The sequence below is a fragment of the Pezoporus wallicus genome, unplaced genomic scaffold, assembly GCF_028554395.1.
Source record: "Pezoporus wallicus isolate ANWC-B61680 ecotype Strahan unplaced genomic scaffold, APGP_CSIRO_Pwel_v1 contig_14034, whole genome shotgun sequence".
NCBI classification, from domain to species: Eukaryota; Metazoa; Chordata; class Aves; order Psittaciformes; family Psittacidae; genus Pezoporus; species Pezoporus wallicus.
Window position 1 is genome coordinate 7576 of NW_026638750.1, and position 11906 is coordinate 19481.

Sequence of the window (11906 nt, forward strand, 5' to 3'; positions counted from 1 at the left end):
GCGGCCACTGGTGGTTATTTACCGGGTGCTGGGGGGGGGGGGCGGGCATCGTACCGAGGATCTGAACCCATCCCATTGCCTGGCACAGGCCGGTGGCCACTTGGGTGCTGGACCTGGAGCCTCCCTCTTCCCAGGGCAGCTCCCTCCCGTCCTGTTCCACCTGCAGGAGAGCTCTTCCCTGGGGGGGTAACTTCAAACCCCCATTTCCCCCTCTGCTTCCATCCCTTCAATGGATGCTCACCAGCCCCCTTCGGCCACCCAGCACCTCCCGGGGATGTTCCCCCTTCCCTGGGGCAGGTGCTGGGCTCAGGATGGACTGGAAGGACCCGGAGCCAGCAGGGGGTTCCTTGCACATCTCCTCTCTGTTGTCCCGGCCCTTTCTGGTTGAGCAAATCCCGTCTTTGTAAGGAGAGAACTGGGAATTGATGGGAGCCAAGAGCCCCCGATGCCCATGAGCTTCCTCTGCTGACGGGGTCGATCTGGCACAGCCCCGTGGCTGCTTCTCCTTGGGAAGCAACCCTGGGGCTCGATGCTCCCAAGGGGAACCTCCCAGCTGGAGAGCAGGGGAATTCCATGGGGGGATGAGGCTGGGGGTCAAAGTGCTTTGGTTGGTTGGGGGCTGCTGCGGTTGAAGGCTCCTGGTGCTCACCTGCCCCTGGGAACAGGGCCTTAACGGGGGTTTGGTGCTTGGGGAGCGGGTCCAAGCCCCTGGGCCCAGAAGGGGAAGGGAAGGGGCTGTTGGTTTCCACCCCAGGGGCTCCATGCCCGGCCTCAGCTCCCCAAGGCTCCACTGGGGAGGCTCACAAGCCTGATCCCTTGGTGATCCCCATCCCCATGTCCCATCCCAACAGGGACCTGCCCCAGAGCTGAGCTGCACAACCAGAGCAGACGGTGACGCTTGAACGGCTCCAGGGCTTTATTTCCCCCTTCCTGGGTTGCTCCCAGTGGCCTCCAAGGGCCGGCACAATCCAGGACCCACCAGGATTGGATCCTGTTCCTGCTGCGCTCTCCCTGTTCCATGATTCTGGGCTTGTCCGAGCGTCCCTCCCGGTCCCTGCTCCATTTGGCACCGGCTCAGACCCCACAAGCCCAGCCCCAACCTGGTGCTGCCGGAGCTGCGGTGCCTCGGCCCAGTTAAACCCAGTGCGGGTCCCCCCTTGCCCTGCTCCCCGCCCTGGTGGTGGCCGAGGTCCCGCTTCCCACCGGGAAGCCAACGCTTGGCCTCTGTTTTTCCTTCCCAGCCCTTTCTGCTCTCCCGGCGAACGCTGGATTTAAGGAGTGAAAATAAAGGGCTCCAAGTTGTGCAGTGCCTGGGGTTAAACCCATCCCGGGGAGCTCTTCTTGGGAACGGGGAGGGTCGGGGAATGGTCTTTGGCTTGGGGCTGCGCAGGGGTGGTTTGGTTCCTACCCCTCCTTTGCACCATTCCAAGTGCCCACGGTCCCCATGGCCACAGGAGCCCGGTGCAGGAGGCACCAGGGAGACGCTGGCACCGCCGGCTTGAGTAGGGCTTTAATCAAGCACTTGGGCACTGGGTTGGGGTCACTCACAGGGGGGTGTTGGGGGGTTCTCATGCAGGGAGGGGGCCTTGAACCCCAGAAGGCAGCGGGGAGCTGCCTCAGAGTCCCCAAAGCCGCCTCTGCGCAGGAGGCAGCAGCACAAAGCACAGGAGCCCCTTTCACCGCTGCTCCCGGGACGCAGGGGCTTGGTCTCTGCTCCATCCCTCGGGGACCTTTCTGTGTCCCAGAGTTCTCGGAGCAGGGAAGGAGCTCGAGCAGGAGCCTCCGCACGAGGCTGAGCAGAACCCGCTGCTGGGAGACCCCAAGGGCAGGCCCATGGGCAGCTTCTCCCCTCCTGGGCTTGAAGGGTCCCAGGCTGGGGCTGAGCCCCACAGCACGAAGGGGAAGAGCAGAGCCAGGGCAGGAGGGGGGAGCCGTGTCCTTACCCCATGGCAGCAGCTCGGGGCAGGGGGGGTTCAACCCCCAGGGTGGGTTTTGGGCAGCACCAGGCTGGGAAGCGGCAGGGCTGGGAGGAGGACGCGGGCTCCCCCTTCACTCCTTGGGCCTGACGTAGTTGAGGGACAGCAGGACCATGCTGTGGGCCAGGAGCGAGGCTTCGGAGGCTGAAACAGGAACACGAGCGGGGTCAGAGCCATGGAACCATGGAACGGGTTGGGGTGGGAGGGACCTTCAAAGCACCTCGAGTCCAACCCCCTGCGATGAGCAGGGACATCAACTGAACCAGAACGGCCCAACCCCTCTGACCACGCTCATCCCGAGCTGCCGGTGCAGCATCAGAGCCTGCAGGGCCCCTCCTCACCCCCAGCCCCTTCTGCTCTGCTCTGGGTTCCCCATTTCCCTCCCAGCCCCATTCTCTTTCCCCCAGGGCTGGAATCTGCCACCCTGAGGTCGCTGTGGGACAGAGGCAGCCACCCCTGGGCTGCTCCTTGGGGTATCCCACATGGGCACATCCATGGATAGAGCCAGCGCGTTCCTCCGTACCCTCCTCCATGGGACAGCCCAGACTGGGATAAAGCCACTGCTCATCCCGGATCTCCCCCAGCAATGAGCACAGGTCCCTGCCCAGCCCCACCAGGCAGGAGCCACCGTCACCTTCCAGCCTGCAGGAGAGCCCCAGCCACTGCTCCAGCCACGCTCTGCACGAGGCCGCGTCCAGCGGAGCGGAGTGCAGGCCCCGGAGGTAACAGGCCTGGAGGGCACAGGAGGGGGCACTCAGCACCAGGGCCTGGGCTGGGGTGCAGGGGCTGGGAAGCTCCCCCAGCTCCAAGCCCTGGGGGGGTCCTCACCGCTCTGAGCTCCTCCTCGCGGAGCTGCCCCAGGCTCAGGCGCTGCAGGGCCCGGTCCAGCTGCCGGATCTCCAGCACGTGGCTCCGCAGGCGATGCCGCAGGATGGGGGCCGGCAAGTGTGGGGTGAGGAACAGGACCCGGCTCAGGGCTTTCTGAGGAGGGAAAGGGGACGGAGCCCCCCCACAGCGGGCGTTGGACCCGTCCGGGCAGGACCTGGAGCCTCTCCCAGCCGTGACCCACATTTCGATCCCATTTGATCATCATCCCACACGGAATCCCTGTCCCAGCAGCGCCCGGGCCCGGTGGAGCAGAGGCCACCCTGCCGTGGGCTGCCCACGGGTGCTGGGTGTGAGTCTGGGTGTGGGATGGCTCAGACGCACAAACAGCCTCGTCCCCGGGAATCCCGCGCGGGTTTGGGTTGAAGGGACCTCAAAGCTCATTTAGTTCCAACATTCCCAGTTCAATCCAGTTGCTCCAAGCATCCCAGTGTTTCCAGGGATGCAGCACCCAGCTTTGCATCCCCGAGTGGCCCGGGTTTAGGGCACACCCCCCCAGCCGAGGGGCACAAAAGCCCAACTCACCACATGGCAGAGCTGGAGCTGGTTCAGAGCCAGCCCAGGGCCCGAGAACGCCCCTCTCAGTGCGCAGAGCTCGGCCACGCGGGGCTGGGAGCCGCGCTGCACCTGCAGGAGCACAGAGCCCGGCGCCAGCAGCTCCCCCGGGGTCCTCCCGGTGGCGGCACAGCCGCAGGGTGACAGCGGCCCGGGGATGCTGTACCTCGGAGCAGAGCTGCTGCAGGCGGGATTGGAGCTGCGGCTCAGGCAGGGATCGCGCTGCCCGTGCCAAGCTCTCCAGCACAGCCGGGTAGGAATCCCTGCGGATGGCGTCGTAGGTGGCCAGGAACTCAACCTGCTGCTGGGGGGTCCAGAAGTGACGGATCAGGAGCTGCCGTGGGAAGAAATACCTGGGGGAGGAGAGGAGAGAGGGATGCAGGGGGGGGAAATGAACGGGATGGGAGCTCCTTCAGAGGGGGAGCTTGGCACTCACAGTCCTGCAGGGTGGAAAAGAGCTTCGGTCCCAACCATGCCCAGCACTGCCAAGGCCACCACTGCCCCATGGCACTGAGGCCTCATCTCCACGGGGTGCGAACACTTGCAGGGATGGTGCCTGCAGCCCTGTCCTGGGCAGCCTGTTCCAATGCCTGCGCACCCTCTGGGGCAGGAATTGCTCCTCAGCTCCATCTAAACCTGCCCTGGTGCAGCTTGAGGCCGTTCCCTCTTGTCCCATCCCTTGGTCCTTGGGAGCAGAGCCCAGCCCCTCCTGGCTCCATCCTCCTGTCAGGCACTTGGAGGCAGCGATCAGGTCCCCCCTGAGCCTTCTCTCCATCTGAACCCCCCAGGTCCCTCAGCCCTTCCCCATCACACTTGGGCTCCAGGCCCTGCACCAGCTCTGCTGCCCTTCTCTGGCCCCACTCCAGCCCCTCAATGTCTCTCTTGCAGTGAGGGACCCAGAGCTGAGCACAGGACTTGAGGTGCAGCCTCCCCAGTGCCCAGTGGAGGGGCACAATCCCTGCCCTGGCCCTGCTGCTGCCGCACTGGTGCTGAGCCCAGCCAGGATGCTGGGGGCTTCCTGGCTGCCTGGGCACAAGCTGCTCCTGCTCAGCTCCATTCATCCAGCTCCTTTCCCATAGGCAGTTTCCAGCCGCTCTTCCCAAGCCTGGAGCCTTGCAGGGGGTTGTTGTGGCCCCAGTGCAGGACCTGGCACTTTGCCTTCTATGAACCTCATCCCATTGGCACAACCATGGAGCCAGCCAGGCCAGATCCCTCTGCAGAGCTTCCCACCCAACCTGGTGTCATCTATGACCTGACTGCGGGTTCGCTCCATCCCCTCATGCAGGTCAGTGACAAAGACACAAACCAGACCCGGCCCCAGCACCGAGCCCTGGGGAACATCCTATGGGACCAGCCCCAGCCTGGATTTAGCTCCATTCCCCAGCACCCAGCCAGGATTCCAGCCTGTGCTCCAGCAGCCGGTTCTCCAGGAGAGCACTGTGGGCAGTGGTGTCAGGAATGAATCAATGGGATCTGAGGAGGGAAATCAACATCCACAGACCCCGAGTGGGTCACGGGAGATCTGCTCCTCTGAAGGCTGCGGGGAGCTTAGGAAGGAGTGCTCTGGTGCTGGGATCGCTGCTGTGCCCAGCTGGAGCTGGGGCTCTCATCAGTGGACACAAGGGAGCAGGAATGGAAACTGCAGGGATTTAGAGGGATTTAGCTCCAGGATCAGGCCAGCTGGAAGGGAGAGGGACGCTGGAGACAGCGAGAGGTGGAGTGAGGGAGGGAGGTGTCTGGTTGGATTTATAGCTCCGAGAACCCCAGTTCCATGAAGTCTAGGATGGAGCCCAGAGGTCGGGGTCGTGGCTGTACTCACATGAGGATGATGACCAAGAAGTTGGCGAAGGGCGGGATGGCGATGATTCCAATGGGAACGGCCTTGATCAGGTCCCTCCGGAACTGCCTCCAAAAGAAGCGAGAATCAGAATCCCAGTCCTGGGCGCAGCTCCCGATCCCCGTCCTGAGAGCGGGGCCGAGCCGGTGCCGTACCTGCCGCAGGCGCTCCATGTCCCGGTACGGCAGCTGCTGCACGCTCAGCCTCTGTCGGGCCATTCGGGAGCGGATGTCTCGGATCTCTTTCACTTCCAAGAAGAGCGCTTGGATCCCTGGCGAAGCACGGAGCAGCCTCAGCCTCCGGCTCCCAGGAAAACCCCTCCAGCGGTGCGGGAGCACATCCTGCTGCCCCCCCAGCACCCACCTCTGGTGAACGTGGAGTGGAGCACATAGAACCGGGGGAACGTGCGCTCCAGGAACCTCTCGTACCTCCTGTTGATGCGCTTCGCCGTGGAGACCAGGGCGGCCAGGACGGACCTGGAGCCGGCCTTTGTGGAGAGGCAGCGCCCCGGGAGCCTGCAGCAAAGCACCCCGGGACTGATGCTGTCCCGCAGGAAAGGGCTCCGAGGGAAGCAGGGGCTCGCCTGGAGGTGGGCACTGGGCTGGGGGGTGGCCTGAAGCCCCTGGAAAAGGGTTGAGGTGCTGGGGGCCCCCCCTTACCCTGCACAGGCCCAGACAGCCGCTTGTGACAGGGCTCGGGGCTGGGGGCAGCGGCCCAGGTGACTGCGGAGGGGGCCTGTGCGGGGCGCGGTGCGGGGGCTCCGTGTGGCACAGAGCGGGGCGGCGGCACGGCGAGGAGCGGGGAGCTGGGAACAGGGAGCCCGCGGGGTCTGCGGCCTGTCCGGGGAGCACGGGGGAGGCAAGGGCGGTAACGGCGGGCGTGGCCGGTGCCGGGGTGCGGGCGCTGCGGCGGGAGCGGGCGGCCCGGGGGGGGGGGGGAGGCCCCGCTCACCTCAGCTCCCGCCGGGAGCGGCTGAGGCCTGCGGCGGGGCCGGGCCCGAGGCGCCAGAGCAACCCGCGGCAGCCGGCCATGGACAGCGCCATCTTGACGGGACACCGCCGGGACGAAGGTCACGCGGAAAGCTGGCCGCTGATTGGCTGACGGAGAAGCAGAGCGGCCAGTCATGTGACCAAAGGCGGAAGTGGCCTCTCGGGGCCGCAGCGGAGCGGGGTGGGCTGGGCTGTGGTTGAGCTCTCTCCGCGTTACCGGTAACGGGGTCCGGCCCCGGCTCCCACCCTCACCGCCACCGGTTCTCCCTCTCCATCGCCGGTGCCAGCTCGGGGGCAGCCCCGGGCCCTGTCCACCCGCCCCGTTCCCTGTTGGGGAAGCGCTCCCGGACCCTCCCGCTGTCCCCGCTACAGCGGCACCAGGGCTGGGGGTTAAACCCCGGGGGTCCCTGCTCTGCCCGGCTCCCCTGGCCCGCAGCGGGTCCAGGCCGGTCCGTCCGTCCCTTCCTCCCATGGAAAACCCGCAGCCGAGCGGCCGAGCCGGTTCCACCTCCGCCCGGGGCAGTTTCACGTGGGCCGTGTTTGTTTTCTCGGTCCCGAGCGCCACTGGAAACGTGTCGATCCCTTTGGGAAGCGGCTGCCCCTTCCTGCAGGCTCTGCCGGTCCATTCCCCCCATCCCACCCCCTACGTGGCCTCCTCCCAGGTCTCCGTCAGCGCCTCTGTCTTCCATGAGACCCTGGGGATGCTTTTCCCAGCCGAGCCCCCTCTCCACGCCGCTTCCCTCGGCCCCTGGAGCGCATGGAGCCGGTCACGCACACCAGTGGCCCTGCCCCGGTGCATCTCGGAGCGCTGCACATTCAGCTCCTGCTTATCGGGAAAAGGCACCGGGGCCCCTTTTGCGGCGAGGAAAGGACAAAAGCGCGGGGTTATCGCGGGGCTCGGTGCGCTCCAGACCCCGGGGCACGGCTGATAACGGGAGGTATCGATCCAGGCTGGAAAGAGAGCGCCCCTTATCAGCGCTGCACGTACCAGCGCCGCAAGTGCCCCTTAAGTGCCACTTGGGCTCTAATCTACCATCAGCCCCGTGGACTCTGCTTCCACAAACGGCCTTTTCATCAAGGCGCGGGTCGATTCCGTGCCCAGCAGCTCAGAACCCACCTTTCCCCCCAAGCCCCAGCGCTGCCGTGGGGCCAGGGTTGTGCCATGAACCCCCCGTTTGGCTGCCGGCGCTTTATGGCTCCGTGACAAACGATAAGGATGAAGATGATGGGGTTGTTTTCGGGAGACTTTGAGTCGTGCCCCGAGCACGGAGCTGCCCCAGGGTGGGGACGCCCCGTATTTAAGTGAGCGGGACGGAGCTCCCCGAAACCAGCCCGCCCGTAGCACCATGCCCAAGAAGTACAGCCTGGAGCTGGGTGAGTACGGAGTGGGAGCGCTGCTGTTGGGGAGGCAGCGCCCTCACCCCAAAGCACCCACATCTGGGAACAGTGGGATACTGGGGAATAGGTTTTCCAGCATCAAGCCTAAAAGCTCTTGGCAAAGCACCGTTGGTGCTGTGGGCACGGGCTGCACTCGCCTGCCCGTGCAGGGTTTGAATTCCCTCTCTGTGCGGGAGCCCCAGGCTCCCATCTCCCAGATTTCTCGCTTTCCCAGGATTTGGTTGTGTCAGAACACTTCCCCGTGGCACTGTTTGTGTTCAATGGCAGTTGGGGAAGCTCTTTTTGATGGCAGCAAGTTGCTGCCTTCCCCGTGCTGCAGCTCTGCTCTGTGAAGGGCGAATTATCCTGAGTATTCATGGGAGCGTGCGGAGCAAGAGGAATTCTGTGGAACCCCACGTTCCCTATGGAAGAAGCAGACAGAAACCAAACAGAAGCCAAAACAAGATTCGACCCCCAGAGCATTCCTGAGGTGCTGCTGTGCTGGGATAACCAACACGGATCATTCCTCAGCTCCGGGGAGCTCCTGCTCCCGAGTGAGCCATAGAATGGGGCAGGATAAGGACAACCTGGGAGCAGGAATTAACCCAGCTTGTCCCGGCCCATGTCCCCTGCCCTGGGGCTTGTGTCCCCTATACCAGGGCTGCGTGACCCCCCCGGGGCTCCTTTGACCCCATCCTGGGGCCTTGTTCTGCTCCCTGGGTCCCGGTTTCCACCCCGGGGTCCGCACCGGTGCCCGCATCTCCCCCTATCGGGTCCTGCACCGGGGCCCCGTCCCCTCCCCCCCCCCCCCCCCCCCCCCCCCGGGGTCCCGTTCCCCGATCCGGAGCCTGCTCCAGGGCCCCTGCCGGGACCCCGTTCCCCAGCACCGGGGCTGCCACCAGGCCCCGTTCCCCGTCGCCGTCCCCGGTCGCTCCGCGCCGCGTCACGGGGCGGGCGGTGCCAGGCCGGCCCGAGCGGCAGCAACGCGGGGCCGCAGCATGAGGCGGCGGCGGCGGGGCCCGGCGGGGCCGGTGAGTGCGGCCGGGGCTCGGTGTGCGTGATGGGGGGGGGGCTCCATTGGGGGGATCCCGTGGGATCCGGGGGGATCCCCCCATGGAGTGACCCCGGGGGGTCTCTGAGTGTGCCGGGGGGGGATCCCCCCCGCCCGCAGCGCTGCCGGGGTATCCGGGGTGTTTGGGGGTCCCCGGGGGGGGTTCCCGTGGAGCTGCGGCCTCCAGCGCCCCCCGTGCGGTCCCTCAGGGTCCCACATGGGCCCGGCTCCCTGCCCCCCGGTGACCTTGCGGTGTCCGCAGCGCCGGGGGCTCCTGGCCCGGTCCAGCCCCCCCCGGGACGGGGCTGCCGCTCTTGCTCTGTGGGTGCCCCCCCCCCCCCGGGTTTGGGGTGGCACGGTCCGGGGGGGGGGGGCAGTGATGGATGAGCTTTAACGGGACCTGGGTGCGAGGGGAGCCCCGGGGGCTGCCGCGGGCGCCGGTGCTGCCGTGGCCGTGCCCCGCAGAGCTCCGTGAGCCCTGAGCACGGGCCCCGCCCGGGAACGCGGCCCCGGTGCGGTCCCAGGGCGCTCTCGGCGTGGTTTCAGCCCCCGGGGCTCCGGCTGCTGCTCTGCAGCGATGGGGCCGTGGGGAGCGCTGGGATGAGGGGAGCTCGGGGTGCGTCCAGGGACCCCTTCCACTGGAGCAGGGTGCTCCGAGCCCCTGTGTCCAACCTGGCCTTGAGCACTGCCAGGGATGGGGCAGCCACAGCTTCTCTGGGCACCCTGTGCCAGCGCCTCAGCACCCTCCCAGGGAAGAGCTTCTGCCCCAGAGCTCATCTCAGTCTCCCCTCGGGCATGTTCAAGCCATTCCCCTTGGCCTGTCCCTGTCCCTACATCCCTTGTCCCAAGCCCCTCTCCAGGTTCCCTGCAGCCCCTTCAGGCCCTGGAGCTGCTCTCAGGTCTCCCCTTCAGGAGCCTTCTCCAGGCTGCAAGGACCACGCTGTGCCCCCGGGACCCCACTGAGTTCAAAGCCTCCCATCAGCTGCAGGGACCTCAATGGCAGGAACCGCTCCTGGCGTGGGACCAGCGCTGTCTCCACGCTGGGGAGGAGCAGGAGCCCTGGGCCCTTCCTGCCCTTGGTGCCTTTGGGGCCATCAGGCAGGAAAGAGCTGTGAGCCCCGGGCTCGGGGTTCCCCCCATGGGAAGGGAGGGCAGAGGTGGAGGAGGAGCCGTTGTCCCTGTCCGGGCAGTAGCGCCCTTCCTATGGCAGTAACCTCCTGGTGCTCTGCTCGGGGCTTTTTGCTTTATGCCAAGGGATATTCCTGCGGGGAATATTCCCCGAGTGTGAACACCGGCTATGGAGGCAAAGGCAGCCGGGGGGAGAGCGCACCTGCTCCTGAGGGATTGCTTGAAGAGCTTCACACAGGGAAGGGGGAATGACAAATCCCAACCTTTGTGGTCCTTTATCCTCTCGTTTCCCCCTGCAGAGCAGCGGGGGGTGTCCCCAAAGCCCTGCATGGGGGGATCACCACAGCCCTGCATGGGGGTGTCCCCACAGCCCTGCATGGGGGTGTCCCCAGAGCCCTGCATGGTGGTGTCCCAAGAGCCCTACATGGGGTTGTCCCAAGAGCCCTACATGGGGTTGTCCCAAGAGCCCTACATGGGGTTGTCCCAAGAGACCTACATGGGGGTGTCCCCAGAGCCCTGCATGGGGTTGTCCCTGCAGCCCTGCATGGGGGTGTCCCCAGAGCCCTGCATGGGGGTGTCCCCGCAGCCCTGCATGGGGGTGTCCCCAGAGCCCTGCATGGGGGTGTCCCCAGAGCCCTGCATGGGGTTGTCCCTGCAGCCCTGCATGGGGGTGTCCCCAGAGCCCTGCATTGGGTTGTCCCCGCAGCCCTGCATGGGGTTGTCCCCTCAGCCCTGCATGGGGGTGTCCCCGCAGCCCTGCATGGGGGTGTCCCCACAGCCCTGCATGGGGGTGTCCCCTCAGCCCTGCATGGGGTTGTCCCCGCAGCCCTGCATGGGGGTGTCCCCACAGCCCTGCATGGGGTTGTCCCCGCAGCCCTGCATGGGGGTGTCCCCGCAGCCCTGCATGGGGGTGTCCCCGCAGCCCTGCGGGCCCGGGGGGAGCTGTCTCTGGAGATAGAGGAGCCAGCCCCGCTCCACCCAGCTGGGATGAGTGGGCAGCACCCATCTGGGTGGCTCAGTAACGATGCTCCCTGCGAGCTTCCCCTTTGCCTTCAGTCATGGCGAGGGCTCCGTGGGACTCAGCCCCGGTAAGCGCTGCTCCTGCTGACGGGGTGGGGGCAAGGGGGGGTTCATGGCTAAACATCGGGCAGGGGGGCAATGAAAGACCCTTAGGAAGGAGCCTGTGAGGAAGGGGCAGTGTGGGACCCGCGAGCCTCGGGGCTGTGAGGTGATGCCCGGCCCCTCCTGTCCTAACCGAGGGGCAGAGGATTCATGGAGTCATGGAGAGCTTTGGGCTGGGAGGGACCGTAAAGCTCATCCAGTGCCACCCCTGCCGTGGGGGGTGCTGCAGGTCCTGCCCGGCCCGGCCTGAGGCTGCCCCTCACCTGTGGCTTCATCGGGAGCACAGAAACCCGGGATAGGGAAATCTCGGGCTTTGGTCACCTCCCTCCGCATGACCCCGGGGGAATTCCCCAGCAAACCCTCGGGATCATTGGGAAAGGGGCGGAATGAGCAAACCCCTCCTCTTTGGTGGGCCTGAGAGGTGCCCTGTGCCCTGTGGGATGCTCCTGGAGCATTCCTCAGCCACGCTGGGCTTGATTTAATCCTGCTTGGAGAGATAAGGACCAAGGGAGCCCTGCCTGCAGTGACCCTGGGGCTGAGCCCAGGGCGCTTGGCTGGTTACAAACCACCTTGGAGCCGGTTGTGGGATCTTGGGAGACCTGAACCGGGTTCACACCCCTTCAATGGATTCCTGGCTGGTGTTTGCCTTCTGGGCCTTCGCTGGGCCAGTGTGGCCTTGCTGGAAGGGAATCCCCTGTTATGGGACAAGGGGCTTTGAGGGAGGTTAAGTCCTTCCTAAGCAGAGAGTGCTGGGACTTCGACTTGTCCTGGCGGGGCTGGGGCGTGCCCTGGAGGATGCCAGGTCCAGGCCTTCATCCCAAGCCCTGCTCCAGATCCCGGCACCCTCCTGCGTGGGCTTAGACTGGAAACTGCCCCGTGATGAAAGAGTTCCACGGGGCCCTTACGGACACTTGAGCTGCCCTGAGAAGGGTGCGGTGGCCCTGGCATGGCCCTGCCTGGAAGGGGAGAGCTGCAATGGGCTGTTG

The 11906-nt window shown here is 66.0% G+C and overlaps 1 protein-coding gene across 1 annotated transcript; it reads right to left on the minus strand.

Moving 5' to 3' along the window:
• Nucleotides 1-1493: 1493 nt before the first annotated feature.
• LETMD1 (LETM1 domain containing 1) lies at nucleotides 1494-6335 on the minus strand. Its single transcript, XM_057412130.1, has 9 exons — nucleotides 6205-6335; nucleotides 5617-5768; nucleotides 5409-5524; nucleotides 5236-5318; nucleotides 3583-3769; nucleotides 3387-3488; nucleotides 2805-2957; nucleotides 2611-2707; nucleotides 1494-2120 (listed from the first exon to the last, which is right to left on the minus strand). The coding sequence occupies exons 1-9, from the start codon at nucleotides 6294-6296 to the stop codon at nucleotides 2050-2052; spliced, it is 1053 nt and encodes a 350-aa protein (XP_057268113.1). The 5' UTR covers nucleotides 6297-6335; the 3' UTR covers nucleotides 1494-2049.
• Nucleotides 6336-11906: the final 5571 nt, after the last annotated feature.